Below are 21,270 nucleotides of genomic sequence, written 5' to 3'. Positions count from 1 at the left end.
GAAAGTAAGCTACTTGAGAGAAGGGATAGTCTTGTTGGTGGGGTTTTTTTGGTAACTTCTGTGTCTCAGATATAGGAAATATTTAACAAATGTTGAATGATTGACTGACCAAGTTAGTAGATATAAGATGGCTGACTAACTTAATGAACGTGTTGAAATAAATGTGACAAAAGCATTTAAGATGTTCATGGCCCTAGAAACACTAGTCATACAGCAAACATAAGTGGATGAATGAAAACTCTCAACTGAAAATTCCATGCAAATGAGGAGTATGGGATAATTTATATGAACTGATGCAAAGAGAAGAATCAGAAAAACAGCACATACAATGGGCTACAAGAATGTAAAATGAAAGAACAATGAGAAAACAAACAAAACAGAATGCTATGTAATTATGATGATCAACTTTGGTCCTGAAGAAAAGATATGAGAATAAACTTCCTTCCCTTCTTTATTCTGTGTTACTATGGTTGTGAATAGTGAATAGAGTGCCAGACTGAGAGGTAGGAAGAAGCATGTTTCCGAGTTCAGGTCTAGCCTCAGGCACTTATTGGTGGTAGGACTCTGGATGAGTCATTTAATCCTTTTTTTACCTTAGTTTTCCTCCTTTGAACAATAAGTTAGAGAAGGAAAAGACAACACTCCAGTATATTTGTCAAGAAAACCCAAAATGGGATCACATACAATCATATAAGACTGAACAATGATAGAACAACAATAAGAAAAACTATGGTTTTAGAAAATTGCATATTGGTGAACTCTTGAGATTTGTTGCACTACTTTTTTCTCCCTCTTCAATTTAAAAAAAATGTTATAAGTGATGTCCCTAGGTTGTGGAGGGTGGACATACTGAGAAATGAAAATGATATAAAAATTTTATTAATTTTTAAAAAGCAAAGATTGCTATTTGGTCAAGTTTTTTTTTCCCCTCTGTGAAACTACTTATCTTGCTCCAAATATGTTCAGATTCCCTAAATTGACCACACCAGTTAGTTCAGTGCCTCCGAATTGTATATGCATTTAATAAATATATATCATCAGCTAAACAATAGAGCTAGTCTGTGGTGCCCCTAAAATTCTCCTAGAGATTATACTGCAATGTTTTAACATTTCTAATGCCCAGTGCATGTTTTGAAGCACTTGTTAGGTATCTTATTCCCAGGTTAATACAAAGAAAATGTACAGCTCTTATGATACTTTAACAATTTATTTTTACTTCTATTTATAAAATTCATGTGTAAGGCTGCACTGAGGGACAGCAAGCCATGTGTTTCCCTAAGATTATAGTACTCAAACTGATGAATTCTTTCAGCCTAAACCATCTAAGACCTTATTAAGGAGCAATACTTGTCTGATTTTAAAGCCAAAGATCTCTTTTCCCTTTTTTGGTTCTATTTCTTCTCTTTCAATTTTCTGTATGTTTTAAAGGGGTAGGAGGGGGAAAAAAGGAGTAGGGAAGAGGAATTTAGTACTTCATCAACTCAGTTTGGAGATTATGCCAAAGAGAATTTTAAATCTCAAGTGATAACTAGAAAATGTGGCATTCAGGTAGTACTTAGGAGGTTGTTGTTGGTGGTGGTTGGTAGCTATGGCTTTTTTTCTACGTATATTGTCTACACACACACACACACACACACACACACACACACACACACACCCATTCTATTCTGTTCTAGGTTTTTCATAGCAGCATTTGACACAATTGCAAACAAACAGGAAGCAAGCTAAAAGTTCAAGAGGTGAGAAACAGTTAAATAAATTGGGGTATATTAGCATAATGTATTACTAGCAGGAACATGCAAATAGATGGACTAACAAGAAAACAACTGAAATGATGAACCATAAAATAACAATGCCAAAGCTTTGCCCCCAAGAAGAGTGTTGTCTCTCTACCTTCTTTGCAGAACAGGAGGGTCATGGGTATAGAATGCTGCATACTCTTTAATGTCTTACCATTGCTCAGCTACTTGGTTTTTGTTTATTCTTCTCATTTATTCTTTATTTTATAAAGGGTAGATCTTGATGAAATGGAGCAAAAAGGATATACTACTAAATGAAGGGGATGTAAAAACAAATGACATACTACAAATTAATTTTATAAAAAAGTAATTAGGAATGCAACACAAAATGGTTTGAAATTACAATGTATTTCACTGATATTTACTGCTCTCTGCTCTAACCCTTACTTTTAAAATCCAAGAGCATAATAGAAGGATCATTCTCCTTACATCACTGACATGGTCCTGAGGATGTCCCACAGGAGCTACAAGGAGCCTTCCAAAGTTTCTGCACAATACTTGGAAAAGACTCACACTAGCCCATACCATCCTCATCAATTCTAAAATGACAGAATACAACTAGGCAGGGGGCACCTAGAGAATTGCTGGGAGTCCTTCCATTTTTCACCTAAAAGTAGCCCATATAGAAGCTTCAAGGCCAACTGAAAATGAGTGAAAACGTTTTAAAGGTTTTCAGTTTAGCAAAGGAAAGACAAAGGAAAAAATGACACTTATACTATATTATGTCAGCAGCCTGAGGATACCAGAAAACTTAGCATGCTTTCCTTAGCTGGGTGACTGTACTTTCTGATGGATTGCATTGTCTGTTACCAGAGGCAAATCCAGTTAATTGAGTCCATGACACTTGGTTTCAGATATAAACTCACCACCAGAAGCCACTTGTTTCATGCATTCTATGATGCCCCAGGTGAAACAGAAGAATATCTATTCCCTTCTTGTGGCTTATTCAGGTAGATGAAACTCTAATGTATTAACCTATTGCTTTTGGTTGTTAAAAGTTACAAAGGCAAGGCATAGGTTAGCCTTTTCCCCCAAAGAAAAAGAGAAAAGGAGAGAAAATAAGAAAGTCAATGAAAAAGTCCCATTGAGGGGTTAGAGACTAAGCAAAATGGAGACCTTGGAACTGGAGTGGGAACAGAGCTGCTGGCCAACATCTCAACTCAGCCTCTTAAAATTCTCTGCTCCCTCAAGACCAAGGGCCACTTCCCACAATCCACCTTTCTGGCTCCCCCAGTTATCAGCACTCTCTCTCAAAAATCAAATTCTTTTGTAGTTGTTTGTATTTTGTACTGACTTTGTTTATATTTTTGTACTGACTTATTATGTGTCTAAGTTTCTTGAGGGTAAGGGCTCATTTCTGTATTCTCAGAAGACAGCACAAGGTTTGGAATATAAGGGCTTTATGAATGCTTGCTAAGTTGAGTCAAATTACTGTTACTTCCCTCCTCCCCACCCATTCATGAAATCCTTTGGATTAGATCAATGACAAATTTTTGATAGCTAAATGATCATTTACTCTCATATTCTCTCTCTCTCTCTCTCTCTCTCTCTCTCTCTCTCTCTCTGTTTGTTGGTTGTCGCCTTTCAGTCAATCTCAGTAAGACTCTTATTTTAAGGGTGGGGGGGATGAAAAATCTATTCTTTTTTTAAAAGCCCAAGTATTCACTTGACCCTGGCACCTCTTCATTCAGACTTACATTCTTTCACAGCCAAATTTCCAGAAAGAGTGGTTTGCATTTGCTTTCCCAATTTCTTCAAGAGTCCCTCCTTGGACCTTGGACAATATGACACCCATTACCACTGCTCCATTGGAACCACTATCATCCCTGTCCTTCTAAATGCTAAATTTAATTTCTTTATTTTTTTAAAAAATCTTTATCATTCATGATCTTTCTATGAGATCTGCCACTACCTTCTCAGTTTCTGTGACAATGCTTTCTCCTTCTGGTTGGACCAATTTGCCCAGTTAAACAGTACCAGGCTCTGCCAACTCTCAGTCAGTGGTATTTCATTATCTTTCATTTGATCAAATAAGCCACATGAAGCACTGAAAACCTTAAAGCACCATATAACTGCTAGCTGGTATTATTTTTTTAACTTACTCCAGATTGAATGAAAACAAGATGAAGTCATAAGATTTATGAGACTTGTTACAAAAGAATCTTGAAGGAAAAACTCCATAAATTCTATGAAGAACTTTGCAAAATAAAAGGGTGCAGGGGAGGATTGCATAGTTTCCTAGTTACTATTCTGCATAATGGGTGGAAGATGTTTTGGATTATGATCAAAAGGCAGGAATATGACCAAGGAAGGTGGAAGTTATGTCTGGGACAATCTTTCGCTTCACACAAGTTCAGCCAAGATGTGATTATGACAGCCCCACATTGGCATTCCTTCATCTACTATTTCCATCAGCTCTTTTTATAATACCAGCAGCTATAATGTATTGAGACAGCACTCTGCAGGGATGTTTGCTTATTTCCTTCCCCTGAATACAACCTGGCTCAGAGGCTTTGTGCCAGTTACCTGGGAAACAGGTAGAAAGTCTCTGACTGTGTTACTCTGACTTCTTAAGGCCCATTTACAGTGCATGGGAGATAATAAGAATGCACAGGTATAACTTGAATAAAAGCCAGATTTACTGAAGGGACTCAAACAGGTGATACATTTAACAAGGTAGATGAATTTGTTTTCATCTTGTGTTACTTCATTTCATCTTTGTTAACGTGTCTGCAAATTTAGTGACATTTTGTTCAGTGGATCTGTGGGTTCAAACTGATTACTTGACAATGACACAGGAAATCAGATCCCCAAGTGAGTTGCACCCTCATCTCTAAGGGAGAATCATTCGGATGTAAAAACCCTAAAACTACCCAGGCCACTCTTGGTTATGGACTCAGAAACATATCCTTGACTTTCTCCCAGACTGCAGCATAATGATAAACTGTCTTTTATGGTTTTCTATTTTCTGTGTTGTCTTGTCTCCCAGACTACACTGTAAGATTTTTTTTTGTTCTCTCCCCCACTGTGTCCATTACAGTGCCTAATCAATAACTGTTGTTCAGTAACTATTTGTTGAGAGACATCTTGATTATTTGCTTTTTGGGCTACCTCTCCCCTTTTACTATTGGTTTTTTTCTACTTCTGAATTGACACCTGTGTAGCAGCCAGGAGGCACACTGGATAGAGTACCAACTCTGGAGTAGGGGAGATTCATCTTCCCAAATTCAAGTCAGACATTTATTAGCTATGTGATACTGCCCAATCACGGAACCCTCTTTCCTTCAGTGTCCTCATCTGTAAAATGAACTGGAGATGAAGATGGCAAACTGCTCCAGTATCTCTGTCAAGAAAACCCCAAAATGGGGTTGTAAAGAATTGGACATGACTGAAGAGCAAAACAAGTTGATATTTGCACACTCCAAGCCACTTTCATTTTTGGGTATAAAACCGAAGGGAATATGAATTACTTTAAGTAAAACGTGTTTATTCACTGTATAAATTACCCTTGACCAACTATTAAGCCAAGGTTTGTTTCCCCTGATAGCCAGCTGCTGAGAGGTTAAGTCCTCCTCCTATGAGTTAGCATGAGCTTGTGACTTCACTGATACAAAGAAATACTGGTAAAGAAACTTTACCACTACAGATCAGCAATCATTGGGAAACTGGTAGAATATGTTAGAAAACAGAACCTGAATTCAGGTCTTCTTGACTCCAAGGCTGGCTCCCTTTCCACAATACCACATTGCTTCTCATCTCTTCTTAAAGGGAACAATTTATTTTTGTTTGCCTAAACAAAATATACTAGGGATTTCAATACCTGGTATCCTCTTACTTTGCTGGTTTTCTTATCCTTTACTTCCCTCTATGTATTACTATTTTATGACCCAATGAAATTGGCCTCATTGTTCCTCAAATGAGAACCTCCATCTCCCAGCTGTGATTATTTTCACTGGCAGTCTTCTATATTTGGAATTCTCTAGTACAAACCCTTCTTCTATATGGAGCACTTCCGGATTCCCAGTGTATTCTCTCTGCTATTTATCTCCAATTTATGCTAAATATATCTTGTTTGCATAGCATTCTTTTGGGATATCACCAATAATAGATTTTAAGCTCGTGGGAGAAAGGACTGTCTTTTACCTTATATCCCTAGGTTTAAGAGGAAATTAAAATGGCTACAAATATATGCATAACCAAACCACTTTACACATGCTACATTGTAAGACCAAAGAAAGGTCTATCAGATTGTCTAACCTCCAGTTCTCCTTTATTATTAGAAAACTAAGGGCTAACTTTAAAATTGGACTTGACTTTATATAGTGTTATAGTTATAACACTATATATATATATTACATATATATATATATAATTACAAAGTTAAATACATACTAAATTTTTGTAAACATATTCATCTTTTCTCACTGATTTTCATGGATCATCACTGGGGTTATTCTTTCCCAGTTAACCATCAGTCTAAACAATTTACTTTTAAATTATTCCGGTCCTCTGCCTCTCTTGTTAAGAAAGACCAGTCTGTAAACCAACAGTTAACATCACTGGAAAAGATATTATTAGAAAGGACTCTCCCACTGAATCTTTTGTGAAATAAATTCTTTAGTCATGCAAATCATCTCACTTGATTTCTCTCTTCTGTAAACTGGGCTTCCTTATGTCAGCTTTTCTTGTCGCACACTCCTATTAGCCTAAACAAAACGTAACTAGAAGAAAAATCGCTACTCAGTGAGGGCAAGATATAGGAAACACTCAAGACCCATACAAATATAATGATTGAATTTTCCATCTATTGCTTTCCCCTCATTAATTTGGATAATCAAGAGCTATCTGGGATAATTGACAACTGAAACTATTTAAGTGACAAAGGTGATTTAACATTTGGGGAGAGGGTGTTTCTATTTTTATGTATAGTCAATAGGACTTTACCTTTTCCTCATTCTGAGCATATTAAAAACTCAGCCACCTCCTTTCCAAAGCACTTTAAAAGTTACCTCTATGCTCGACCACCAAGAAGAAGGCAGTGATGGTTGGGTGACTTATGACCAAGGACACTGAGAATAATGCTTAGACTTAGTAAAAACACCCTGGGAGATTTAATGCCCATGCTGAGAGAAAATCTGCTTATCACAGACCAGACCTCTCTTTGATGTGTTATCAAGCTGCTCTGCTGCTCTAAAAATCAGCATTTTTCAAAATGCATTCAATGCAGTATTCCAGAGGGCAGAGTTGAAGACAGCACAACACTTCATGGTAAAATGCTTGCATTTGGCAGAGCTTAAAATATTCAACATTTACTTCCTTTGCTTTTCCACCCAAATTAAGGGGCATCAGATGCCAGAAAGTAAAATTTCTGATAACTTTGTACAAAAAAAACCCAAAGCATTTATCAGAATAAAAGTTATTCTCCAGTAGAAAGATAAGTGGCCAGAGGTAATGAACATGTATTTTTTTCTAATTAAAAAAATGTAAGCTATCAATGACCATATGAAAGAAAGCTTCATATAATTACTAATAAGAGAAATAAAGATTTTTAAAAGGTGGAGTTTTCATCTCATACCCAACAGATAGGGAAAAATAACAGAAGATGGAAATAATAATTGTTAGATGAGCTATACAAAGCAAAATGCCATTGGTGCAGCTGGGCAGTGGATCAACAATTCTGGAAAACAACTTAGAACTATACTAAGAAGATACTGTAATGGGAATATTCTCTGATTCAGCAACATCACTAATAGGCATATACTTCTCCAAGGAAGTCAAAGAGAGTAGAAAGGTCTCATATATACAAAACATAAATAAATATATATTTATACTTATTTATATGTATACATTTATATATATATATATATATATATATAAATGTATGTGTATATATTCATAGCAATTTTTTTTCCCTAGTAGCAAGGACTGGGACAAAACCAAATGCCTGTCAATGGAGGAATGGTTGAATAAATTAGTATAAGAAAAATATAAAGAATTCAAAGAACTCGTTTAGGACTTTTTGAACTGATGCATATCAAAGTAAGATAACCAGGGAAACAGTGAACATGATAACCATAATAATGTAATGAAAGCAACATTTAGTTCCTTCAGAAAAAGGGAATAGAAGAAAGCTATTAAAATGAACAGAAAAGAACAGAAGATCAGTAGGAAATACAGATAGGACAACTGATAAAAACATGTTGAATTTATTGTAGGGAGGGAGGAAGAAGCACATTGTACATGGCACAGATTAATTCACAGCTATTTGTGAATATTTTTTAATGATTTGCCTTGCTTTGGCAGTATGGAAGTTATCAGATTCCCCATATTTGATAATAATGATGCAGCTACATAACATTTCGCTAACTCTTCAATCAACCCCACATGGTAACTATAGACAAGTCTCCAGTCATTACTTGGTTCTGAAAATGATGAATCTCATTTTCTATTTCACAAGCAGAGCATTAACACTGATATGATTTGGGAGCTTTCAGTTGAGTTAGCTATTTCATCATGGTTGCTCTATAAGCTGTCTACTTTAATTAATGTAACCCAATACCTTCGAATGGCCACAGTGAGAGCCTCTGGTGAGCTAGCACAAGGACAAATGACCTCCTGTCGCAAGCCTTTACTTTGGAAGACATTGAGAAATGCATCACAAGAAGAAATAGACCCTGGAGTGGAAAATTCAGAGAAAGAAAAAAAAAATCAGACCATTGAAGTAATATGATTTATATATTAAAATATGTCATGTTATAGAATTCTAAGATGGTGAGATTGAGGTACAAAAGGAACTAGATAAAGAAAAAATGCTTCCTCTCATAATATTGTAACTATGCAGGTGGAAGTAAGAAATATCACCTTTTCAAAGTTCAACAGTAAAATGGACAGAAAAGCAGACTATTTCTATTTATATCTTCACTATTTTTATTGACTGATGTAATAAATTTCTATTATTTGATAAAAAATTGTCTTGACAATTTTACAAAGCACTTTATAAGGGAAGATTTCAATCAAGTCCTCTTCCAAATTAAATGGAGAAATGCTTACTTATACAGGTTTTATTACATGGGTTTTATTTACATAAAAAGTATCTAATTGTACTTCTAGTTTCCTTTCTTTTGGGATGTCTGAGACCATCCTGTATGTAACCTATGGACTCTCCATCTTCATACTTTCCAACCTCTCAGCTCCTTTCTCTCCTCTCTTCCTTCCCTCCTGTGTGAGAGGAAAAGATGTCCCTCCTTGCTGAAGCTCATGCATCTCCCTTTACCCAAAGTACCATTCTCTTCTTCCTCTATGATCCTGCAATCAGATCTTTCACATGAATTTTCATTTTTTTTCTCCTGTCATTTAGCTCTCTTTCTGTGATCTAAAAACTTGTATCATTCCCCTCTAGATTTAAAAAAAAAAACCAACTAATCAATCACAAATCTTTTCTTTGACTCTAAAAATCTACCTAGGCTACTATCCTTTCTCTCTTCTTTTCCCAAGAGCCAAGTTCCTGGAAAGTATAAAACTTTGTACTCACAGCCTCCATTTCACTCCTAGCCACTGATCCTTGTAATATGATTTCTGTCTTTACCACTCTGGAAAGAGTTCCTGACAAGATCACTAAAGATCTTGGCCAAAAACTGTTCCCCACCCCCCACCCCCAATCTCATTCTCTTTTTCTTGCTCTCCTAGCAGCACTTTACATGGTTGTTCACATTTCTTTAAGAGCATCTCTGCCTTTGAGTAACATGACAGTCTTTTGCTTTTCCTCCCATTTTCTGACCATTTCTTTTCTGATTTCTTTTCTGGTTTATCAGTCCCCCTTCCTTCCCTTAATCATGTTGTCCAAGGTTTTATCCAAGGTTATCTTCTCTCTAGATACTGTCTCCTGCATGATTATAGCCATTCCAGTGACTCACATTTTTATTTCTATGTAGATAATTTCTAGTATCTATATCACTATCTTTAATCTCTCTCCTGAACTCCAATTCTATATTTTTCATCCACCTGCTGGATATCTCAGTGACATCTCAAAGTAATATGTCTGAAACACCTCAGTTTCCCCATTAAATTGTCACTACTCTATTTTTTCTTGGTGTTGCTTTTGTTGATTATCATCAGCTAAAATCATAGCCATGGAGTTATCTTTGTCTCATTCTTCTCCCCCCCCACTTTTTCAGGATTGCTAAGTCCTGTAACTTGTATTTTAATAATAAATATCTTATATTTATACCTTCTTTCCTATTCCTCTCATGATTATCCTAGTTCAAATGCTTATCACATTATCTTGACTAGTTTCATAATTTGTAAGTGCTCTTATTGTCTCCAAATGTCTACATTTTAATAAAACTTACATATTGCTATCCCCCAAATCTTATTAACTCCTTTCACTATATCATTCCTCTATTAAAAAAATCTTTTAAAACTCCCTACTACTTGTCTATTAATACATAAATTTCCAACTCTGGTATTCAAGCTCTCCATAATCTGCTTTCATTCTTATTCTAGTGGTTTTTTTCATATAATTTAAATTCATGTATTCTCCATTTCAGTCAAACTGAATTATTCTCCACCTTTCCTTATTCCTGTGTACACCCTATGTATCTCTTTGTTGGCTTTGTTCCAAATGAGTTTGGTGTTCATGATGAACTCTTTATCTCTACCATTTCCATCTTCTGAAGTGCTTGCCTTTCTTCAAGGCCCAACTTTGACACTATCATTATCATCTTCATTAAATCATTCCTTGGCTCCATAACTGAGAGCCATCATTCCTCCCTCCAATTTCTCATAGCAGGCTGCTTAGACCTTTTTCTTATTGTCTTCAGTCTCCCTTTGTGCTGTCCTTCACAATTAATAATATACATGTCCTGTGCTTCATTTTATTTAAGAGTCTTGAAATCATGGTATATAAAAGTAAAAGCAAAACACTTTGTTTTAATTGTTATATTGTGTTTCCAAAGTAGAAAAAAGGTTGATTTTATTATAACTTATGTTAAGGGGATTAAGTTCCTTGCAGGATTTGCCCAAGAAATTTTTTTTAAGTTGGATCCCAAGAAAACTTGTAATCAAATTGATTATTATTCAAAGGTTTTGTATCTTTACCAGATGAGGACTAAAAATAAGAACCATCAGGGGCAGCTAGGTGGCACAGTGGATAGAACACTAGCCCTGAAGTCAGGAAGACCTGAGTTCAAAACCAGTCTCAGACAATACTTAGCTGTGTGACTTTGGGCAAGTCACTTAACCTAATTGCCTTGCAAAAACTAAAAGAAAAAGAAAAAAGAAAAGTCATTGAGAGGAAAACAGCCTTCAGAATGTGAGACTCTCTATTGTAGGTTTTGTCCCTGAGGGAAGAATTCTGGGTAGAGAAGAACATTACTTACAGGGATTTGCTCCATCAGCAACTATCAGCATACGGAGTGAAGAGAGGTTGATATCTCTTTGATCTCGATGTGCAACTAATGCCCAGTGCATGTCTCTGGATTTGACACAAGCCACTTTTGCTGAAAAAAAAAAAACAGATGTTTATGAAAAACTATCAAGCTGCTGTGCATCAGATCACATGCTCCTAACATAGAAAGGCAGGGAAGGGGAATTCTAACTAACTGTGGAATAGGAATTACTGATTGCACAGAAATTCTGTGGATATCAAGCTGACATCTCCTGTTCAAATCTCTGACAGAACTGAAGGTCTCAGGTTCTTACCTTTGTATTGGCAGACTTTCTGTATCCAGGAAAGGGGGTTCACTTTCATTAAAGAATATGGGATACTGATCACATGCATCATATTCATGACACTCTAGAATAAAAAAGAAATATTCACAAGGGAATGCAAGCTCACTGTCTTCACAACATTAACAACCAGAAAAGATCCCACCATATTGCAAGGTCTTTATGGGAAGAATAATTTAAGTACCTGGTGAGAAATTTACCTGGCAGTGGTTTATTCCAATTACTAGGACTTACAGCTAGAAGAAACCATAGAAATCAATTAATTCAACCCTTTATTTTATAGATGAGCACCTTGTGCCCCCAAAGTGAAGGTGAAAAATCCCATTTAAAGTATCTCTGATCCAGTCTATTAGAATATGAAACAATTTTTGAAACAAGGGTTTGGACAAAGTCAACCACTCCAGGAGTGGATCCAGAACATGAATCTCCAAATTCTGTGTTCTTCAACTCTGCTATGCTTGTGTTTTTTGAGCCACAAGGTCTTCCCAGAATAAACATCTTGTTGATTCCTCTAGAGGCCCTGATACCATATGTGAACATCTTTTTACTAATTCCTTTAGACCCTCTTGGGACTGAAAAAGAATGTCAAATGGTAATCTAGTCCTTGATGCCTCAGGTCTAATGGTACTTGGTGGTACTTGAGCCCCATTCTTTTTTCTTCCTTTAGTAGAGGAAGTCATTATCTTTTTAAAAATAAAGCCTTTCCCAAATGTGAAGCTTGATCTTCTCTAGCTTTATCTACTAAAATCTATTTCTTAACCTCCTAAATATTCTGGCATCGTACCTTCAATTAAATAGATCTCTAAAGAGCGGAGAAGTGTGAGATTTACTTTAATCAGCTAGATAGTTCTTCAGTCCTTCAACCAGCTTTGTCAGTAGATATGTGTACTTAAATATTGTGTGATGGGAAAAGGGAGAGAGGAGAGGGAGAGAGAAGGAAAGAGAAAGAGAGACAGAGAGAGGAAAGAGAGGGAGAGAGAAAGAGAAACAGATAAAGATACAGAGAGAATTTTTCTTAGGGTCTATTGAAGTCAACTCTCTAAGTTACAAGAGCTTCTCTGAGAAGTGATATTTTCCTCATTAGGAGTGTCTTATATTAATGACATAACATGTCTAGTTAAACAAAATAGACTAACAACCCAGATTTGTTTTTAAATAGAATATTTAACTATTGGCTATATAGCAGATTTTCTTACCTACATCAGTAGAATTAGGGAACAGATGTGAATAGTATGAAATAATATATAATTCCCCTCAAATGTGTATTTTGCTATGAGATGCTATTTTCTTCTTTTTTATTTGAATAGTCATGAGTCATATTGGGAAAATTCATAGTTATAAAAATAATAAAGCTGTATTGTGACCATATTATGGAAAAACCAACTTAGGGGAAAATAACATGTACAGAGGCTATCCAAAAGTCCTAGTGTAATTTTGAGCTTATTTTGAGATAATATTTGAGATGTGCAACACACACATATATACATATTTACATAGATGCATGTTTCTGCATATATATGTGTGTATGTGTATACTTGTGTATATCTATTTCTATGCCTATATATTTATTTATATACATGAAGTGCTTACAATAGTACAAGACATTGGTAACCAACTGGACAGCTGTCCTATTTCATTCTTCAGCTCCCCTGCTTTCCTGCTGAACCCCCTCTTTTTTCCCCATGCTGAGAATGAACTTCCACTTTCAAAGGGATACAAAATACCAGTCTAAGAAAGACCATCTTTCCCTTTTCCAGGGGAAAGATAATTTAGAAGAAATTTCAAACTCCTTTGCTTTTCAGCTCCTGCGAGGCTATTGGCTGTCATTCAGTGGTAGACGTCAGCCAAGGAAGTAAAATGTCACAAAGAAATTAAAATCAAGATTTTCTCTAGACAAATCATAAAGTGGACCACTGCCATGACAATAATTATATGACCTCAAAAAGTCATTTGCCCTTCGGGCCCTCAGATTCTTCTAATGTTAAATTAAGAGGACTAATTGCAGCTATAGGGTAACTTACAATTCTGATATTTTCCCAATACATTTAACTGGCATTTTTAAGTTCACAAGATTATGGGATTAAAATAAAGAGTTGGAATGAACTTAGAGGCCACTGAATACAATCTTCTTATTTTTACAGGAAATTCAGGGTGATAGAGGTTAATAGACTTGTCTAGGGTCACAGCTATTTTAGGCAGGATTTGAATTCAGGACTTCCTGAATCCAAGCCTAGAATTTTATCCTCTGTACACCTAATTGCCTCATTATCAAACCTTTTATTTATATTATTTCTGTGGATTCTCACAACAGCCTTGGAAGATTGAGAGTATATTAATTTCCTTATGTATAAAATAGGTTTAATAAAGCTCAGAAAAGATTACCCATTCAAAAGCATCAAATCACCTATTTTGGGGTGTCTCAAATATTAGGGTATCCCAAAGACTTTTGGGACATTGTATAATGAAGAATCGAATGCAATTTTCAGGTAAAATAGTGAGTTATTTTCATTAGTCCTACTAAATCTTATTAAGTAATGATCTAGTTAGAGGAGAAATAGAACCTGTTATTAAGGAAGAAAACTAAGGCTGATTTTGTCACCTCCATAATGAAATAATAGAATATTATGATATGATAGAATAATATAACAACTGCTTACAGTTACATAGTGCTTTGAGATTAGCAAAGAATTTTATAAAAACATGATCTTATTTGAGTCTTACAGAAAACCCTGTAGATAGCGCAATTATTACCCCCCAATTTTCAGAAAGAACTAGACTTGGAGAGGTTCACTGACTTGCTTATGTGCATGCATACACACACACACACAGACACACACACACACACACACACACACACACACACACAGTTGGTGTCTGAAGTGAGATTTACACCCTGACCCTTAGATCTGGCACAATCTCCACTCTGCCTTTCACTTTTGGGCTCCATTCTGGTTGAGTGTCTTAGACAATTAATTTCATTCTGGTTTCATTCATCCTCTATTCTTCTTGGAACAATAGTAAAATTGTTGGGAGTGGAGGGGAGGACAAAAGAGGTGAAAATTCTTATACATGAAACAGGCCTGCGGTGATTTCTGCCTAATTATACTAAACATGTTTTTAAAAGCTACCAGCTAAAGAAACAAATAGGCTTATTTCTCTCCCAACATGCTTTCATTTTGGAACTGTCATCACCTATCAGTTGACATCCATAATAATAGGACACATATTTCTGTTCAACTCATGCGGAGTTTTCATTGGAAAATGGGGCAAATAAATGCTAGGCATTTTCTGTCCCTCTTTCTTCCCTCTTCAGCATCATGGAACATTGGATCCCCCAACATTCATAAACATAGAATCATTTTTCTTTAAAAGATGGCATAAGAGAAGAGTCAAGGAAAGTTTATTCAAAACAGATTCATGGGAAAGTAAACTGAATATAAACAAGCAATGGATCACACAACCTCCTGTTCTGAAAAACAGCAAGAGGAGGGAAATGCTCATTTGTTGAACTACAAATAAGTATACAAAAAGCTCCCATCAGCATCTGGAATCTCAATATGTGGGTCAGTGACTTCACCACTGAAACCAGCTTGGTGTTCCTGCCTGGTAAGAAGATGAACTAGCTGGCAATGTAAGTTTAATTTTCCTCTAAAAAACAATTATCATCTTTTCCTAAAAAAGTGAAAGAACTATTATGAACTCAAGCAAAAGCACATCCTTTTTCTAAGAACCTTGAGGGAGGGACATTAATAAATTTGTTCAGACATGAAGCTAAAGTAGGAAAGGCAAAAGTAAGATCATCCAGGGGGTGATCACATACTCACCGTCAGGATCCCATGCCAGAGGCCAACATCCTTCTTGAAATCTAATACATTCACAATTGTTTCAGCTATTTAATCAAAATATCAAAATATAAAAATACTTGTTAGTGTCCAGCAAAGACAGTGGCAAACACAATTTAAAACCAAAAGGTAAATATGATCATCAGACAAATGTTAATTCAGCTTACTTCACAAAAAGTCTGATGCTCCCAAACAGATTCTTAACAAAACAACAAAACATCTTTTATCCTTTCTGAAACCTTAAGTTTCATAGGAAAGGTTAAATTAAAGGTCTTTATACTTGCAGACTTTAGAATGGTTCAGTTATGATTTATGGGAATAAAATGGCAAGGTGTTAATGGGGACAAGGTGTTAATGAGGTGTTAACAGGGATTTTCTTCTGCCTCCATTAAATGTTATGGAACAGGATGCCCACCCCATTCAAAAACATGGAATCATTTATAAGGACAAAAAGGCACAATGGAAAAATTGAAAAAAGTTTATCCAAAAGAGATACATGTGAAAGTGAACTGTATAGAAACAACTAGCAGATGACATTACTGACCTGAAAAACTAACAGCAAGAAAAAAACCCCAAACATATTCAATATTCATCAAAATACAAAAGTTTGTGGGTAAGCAATAGAAATGATGATTTGAAACTTAGATATTCTGGCTTTCAGTTATCATGAAAATATGGAGAAGGTAAGAGGGTAGATTATTAAGAATATTCTACTTGTGACAGCACTATTATCTATCAACCAAAAAGACCAATTTTAAGTGCTTGCTCTGAATCAGGTATCATCCTAAATCCTGAGAAAACAAAAGCTAAAATGAGACAAGTCACTGTCTAGAAGGCCTTTACATTCTAATGAATGTTATTTATTTACAGTTAAAGCACATAGCAAATAAATATACAGTGATGGGGGGCGGGGAGGGTGTGAAGCATTGATGAGTGGAGGAATCAGCCAAGACCTTTGGAAGGAAGGGATATAAACTTAACCCTGAAGGGAGCAAGGGATGCCAAGAAGCAGAGAGGTGAGAAGGAAGTACATTCTTGATATAAGCAGTGCAGTCTATGCAAGGGTTTGGGGACAGGAGAAGCATGTATGAACAATGAAAACAGTGTGCTGGTTTGATTGGAGTGCAAATTAGCTATCCTTCTTAGAAGAGTTTAATGTCATCAGAAAAGGAAGGTCTCTCTAGGCAGATGAGGGAAGACTTTTAATGCCAAAAAAGAAGAGATATAATTTATCCTAAAGGAAATGGGACATTTCCAAGGCTTCTTGAATAGGTGAGTCATGTGGTGAAACTTGTGTGCACCACAACAATATCAATTAGGCAGCCAGGATTGGATGCTGTAGCACGCTTCTGTAGAAGCTGAGAACAATGAATCTCTTGAGTTCAGAAGTTCTCAGCTACAGTAGATAAAGAAAGTCTGGAGTCCTCCCTAAGTCTAGCACCAACATGGTAGGTCCCTGGGAACAGAAGGTCACCAAGTTGTATAAGGAGGGAAAAATTATCTCAAGTTGGAAAAACAGAGGAAAGTAAATCAGCATCAATATATAGTGGGATTTGGGTCTGTGGGTGACATTCTGGGCAAGAGAGGTAGACCTAAGCTCAAAAAAAAAATGGTAGGTGTGAGGGATACTATAGAGAAAGAAGACACCAGAGATAGGGAGGCCCATTGCAGAAGTTCAAGTGATCAGTTCATGAGAACCTGGGCCAATGTATCTGATAAGAACAGGGAGAAGGGTACAGATGCTAGATGGTATGTTGAAGCAAGAGAATTATTAAGACCTAGCAACTGGTTTAATATGGGGGAGGTGGTGAGGAAAAGAGAAGATTCCTAGTGGATCCTAAGGTTGAAGGTTTTTAGTTATCTCCCTATTTGTTACAGGTGTTCTATGTTCAAACTCCATAAGAACTTTTTGTTTTTGCAAGGCAATGGGGTTAAGTGTCTTGCCCAATGTCACATAGCTAGGTAATTATTAAGTGTCTGAAGCCACATTTGAACTCAGGTCCTCCTGACTCCAGGGCCGGTGCTCTATCCACTGTACCACCTAGCTGCCCCCGCTCCAAGGGATCTTAATGAAAAACAAGATACCTTGATGTTATACTGTAGTTTGTATTACATGTTCTTAGTTACTATCCTTTACTCTTCTTTATCAAACTTGTTTGGTAGATAAACAATAGTGAAATGTTTATGCATGTTTTTGCAGAATGATATTCTCAAGCAAATATTTTCAGCAGATGAATAAAGAAAAGGAAGAGAGCAGAAGAGAGAAAAGACAAAAGGACTGCATGGGGAGACTACCACTAATAATGAACTTGAATACTCCTGAGAGATAGCAGTATGTCTGTCCCCTGTTTCTCCAGTAAAGGACTCTAAATCATATATTCTTAAATTGTTTTTTAAATAATCTGGTTTTTATCCCATAATATCAACATTGTAAAGAAAAAAACTTTGAAAGTTAAAAAACTCTAATAGATGGAATCATCAATCATGATGGCAGATACCAATAATGATGCCTACTGCCTTATGTCAGAGAGGTAATTTATACAAGGTGATAAATGAGACATAAATTTTTTGCATATTGACAATATGGGGATTTTTTTTGCTTGACTGTTTATTTGTTGTACAAGTTTCTTCTTTTTTATAGTTTGGGTAATGGGGGTATGAGTATATGAAAGAGTGAAAATTTATGCTTCTTACTTGAAAAGAAATAAAAATTCAATTTTTTCTAAATAATAAATAATTTTGTTTTATAGATGAAGATGCAACAGATAAGTGACTTGTCCAAGTCACTTTTCTAATATATATTAGGAGTAATTTATGCTATGCTTTACTAAAACCAGTAAAGCCTTTGACCCAATCCTATGCTTTCTCCTCTTTACCATATTGCTGCCTCCTTGCTTTGCTGCATTTATTCTTTTTTCTTTCTCATTTATCCTCTTGTAGGGGGCCAATGGATCCACTCAGGGAATCCAATTTAGGAATTCAACTGCTATCACAGGCAAGGATCTGATCCTATCTGAGTCTTATTCTAGATGTAAGTAAATTGCTCTCAGAAAATTTAAAGAGTCAAGTGGAAAGTCAAGGCCCAGGAAAATCACATCTCTGTGGAAATGGACTTGGGTGCAGGCTTGTACCTTCAGTGTAGCCACAGGCCTGGGTGAGGGCTTGACAGTGTGTGAGCAGTGCGATTCTTGTTACAGTCACCCCGAGCACACTTCCGTCTTTACATGTTTTATACTAAAATAGAAAAGAAAAGGAAGATTCAAGAATGTGCAATGTGAAACAATAATAGTTATTTATTTCAAATATGTGTTCCTTGCTCACAGGACTTAAAAACAATCATAAACATACACGATTAGAGACTCCAAATAGCCATTCAGTCTAGTGGGAATGTATCATATATCTCTTACCTCAATATAAGCAGTGTCATTATTTGCATCCTTGATGTGTGGGAACCAGTCCCGAGGAGGTTTAGAAAGGTGCTTGGACTCTGTGACGAACCATAAGAGCTTTGGCCAACCTTGGGAATAAATGACAAACATCTTTTTGGTTGGCACTCATCCAAAAATGAGTGTAGAATTTCTTTTAAAACCATGGTAAGTATTCTTCGGTATGCATGTTGCTCTTCAAAGAATATTTCAAGCTACACTAAGCATATTCAATACTAAAAAAAAAAAAATTCAGTACCTGCTATGGATCAAGTGGTATCCTAGGCTCTAGGTATGTGAAGTCAAAAATGAAACAGTCTCTGTGCTCAAGATGCTTACGTTTTGGTGGGGAACAACAGGGATATTGATAAAATAAATATGAAGTGTGTGTGTGTGTGTGTGTGTGTATATACTTATATAACATAGCTATTTACCTATATCATATACTTATATATAATATATGCTTTTTTGATATATAGATATATCCATATATTGATAAAGCTCTCTACATACTGATTTATAGATACAGCTCTCTATATAACTATCAATGTATAGCTACAACAATATATAGCTATGTAGTGATATGTATGCTCATGCATTATATATGTATAGAATATATATACTTCATATTTACTTATTAGGATAGCCACTGTTCATATACAATATAATTCTTTACATACATATGTGTTACATACATTTACATACAAGTAACTTGAGAAGGGGAAGATGGAAGCACTCAAAAGAAAGGGAATGAAGAAAGGTCCTTGAAGAAAATAACCTTGAGCTGAGTGATAAAGAGAACCTGAGATTCCAAAAGAAAGGAAGAGTACGAGAGAGCACATTCCAGCCAAGGAGGTCTAAAGCATGGAGGTGGGAAATGGGACATCCAGGACAGGAAACAGAAAGTAGGTCAGTTTGGCTGTAACTGAAGGGGAGTAATATAAAAATAATCCAGAAACACAAGCTGGAGTTAGTCCATGAAGAACTTCAAAGTGACAAAAGAAGCAATCTCTCATTTATTATCTAGACATAGGAATCCTCTAAAGGCATCTAAAGCAGGAAAATGATAGGGAGAGATGTGTTCTGACATGCTCAGTCAATGAGACTCTTTAAATGCTGTTTCATTTGGAATATAGAACCAGAAAACAGTGACTCAGAAGTTAGTAGATGACCACCTTACCTTTAAATTGTGGTATCTCCCCTGTTGGGCTTTTTGGCAGTCCTTTATGGCAGGCATCACTAGTCAAGGCCACAGTAACTCCACAGCTTCCAAGTAAAAACCCGATCTGTTGACTTCCTGCATCCTGAAAGAAAAGGACAAAGAGGAGACTATAATTTTTTAAATATGCTGTAAAGAATTTATAAGGTCCATGTTCTTTTTGTTATTGTTGATATAAATTAGATTCTGAGACCCCCCAAAGCAGAAAAATATACTCATACAATTGAAACCCATCATTCAGGCCATTCTGGTAGGGTTGGAGAATTTTTTTTAAATTGTTTAATCTGTAAACTGGTAAAGTGACAGAAAAGATTGCTGCCATTCCCAGACCCCACACATAAAGGCCAAAATAGCACAAGAGAGAAAGGAGTACTGGATTTGGCATCTAGATATCTGGATTCAAATCTCAGCTGCCATACTTACCATGGGCTGGTCACTTACCTCTCAGGCTCAATTTTCTCATTTGTCACAATAAATAATACTTGTGTTCCCTCTATTAAAGGGTTATTTGGAGAAAAGTGTTTTACAAACCTTGAGGCATGACATAAATGGGAATTTTTATTATACCATATTCTCTCCTTATCCTGAGGCTGTAACTTTCATGTTTCTCATAAAATAACTTTTGCACATTAAATGGTCTCCTGGTGGAAAATATTTTGGTCCAGGAGATTGATTCTGGCAACCTGTAAATAGGCACAGGCAGGTCCCATAAGCCTGATTTATGAATGCTCCTTACATAAAAATGGTCACCTGAGGCAGGGACTCATTTCTCTAACTTGCAGGGTCTCAGGAATTGTATTTTTTTTCCAAGTTGGTCTTGCTAAAAATGTTCCTCCTTCTTCCTTGTAATACTATCAATCTGGTCCCCAACATCCCATTTCTAAAGACATAGATAAGTTCTCACAGGACCTTGGATCTAGGAAGCTCTTGCAGATGTCACTAAGTCCAATTTATTGCCCTTATGCATACATCCTTTTGATGGACCCTCCTACCTCCTAGGATCCCTTATAACAAGGCCTTATAGGATCAGTGACCAAACTCCCTCTTACTCCCTGGAGACCCAGGTTTTCCCCCTCCCCAGCCTCTGTGGTGACTGCTGCTGAGCATCTAACTCCCTGCTATAGCTAGATCTACTTATAATGACTACCACATTAAAGGAAATGGAAAATAACTTCCAATAGCCAGAGTGCTTGGGGAAAGGTGAGAAAGAAGAAATGAAGAAAGCTCTTTTGTTGAGGAGCTGAGAGAGGGTATGGAAA

The 21,270-nt window shown here is 36.2% G+C and overlaps 1 protein-coding gene across 5 annotated transcripts in view; it reads right to left on the bottom strand.

The window, feature by feature from the left end:
* The window catches only part of DIP2C (disco interacting protein 2 homolog C), a 579,123-nt gene that overhangs the window by 140,971 nt on the left and 416,882 nt on the right, over positions 1-21,270 (bottom strand). For all 5 annotated transcript variants that reach the window (XM_074193228.1, XM_074193229.1, XM_074193230.1 and 2 more), the window contains 7 exons: positions 19,973-20,096; positions 18,775-18,884; positions 18,499-18,601; positions 15,350-15,414; positions 11,499-11,592; positions 11,177-11,296; positions 8,359-8,473 (listed from right to left, as the gene is read on the bottom strand). In XM_074193228.1, coding sequence (XP_074049329.1) covers positions 8,359-8,473; positions 11,177-11,296; positions 11,499-11,592; positions 15,350-15,414; positions 18,499-18,601; positions 18,775-18,884; positions 19,973-20,096 — 731 coding nt within the window. The remainder of the gene's footprint in view (positions 1-8,358; positions 8,474-11,176; positions 11,297-11,498; positions 11,593-15,349; positions 15,415-18,498; positions 18,602-18,774; positions 18,885-19,972; positions 20,097-21,270) is intronic.

Source organism: Macrotis lagotis, chromosome 7, assembly GCF_037893015.1.
Source record: "Macrotis lagotis isolate mMagLag1 chromosome 7, bilby.v1.9.chrom.fasta, whole genome shotgun sequence".
Lineage (NCBI taxonomy): Eukaryota > Metazoa > Chordata > Mammalia > Peramelemorphia > Peramelidae > Macrotis > Macrotis lagotis.
The sequence above is the reverse complement of the archived record's forward strand: the minus strand, read 5'-3'. Positions and strand labels throughout refer to the sequence as shown.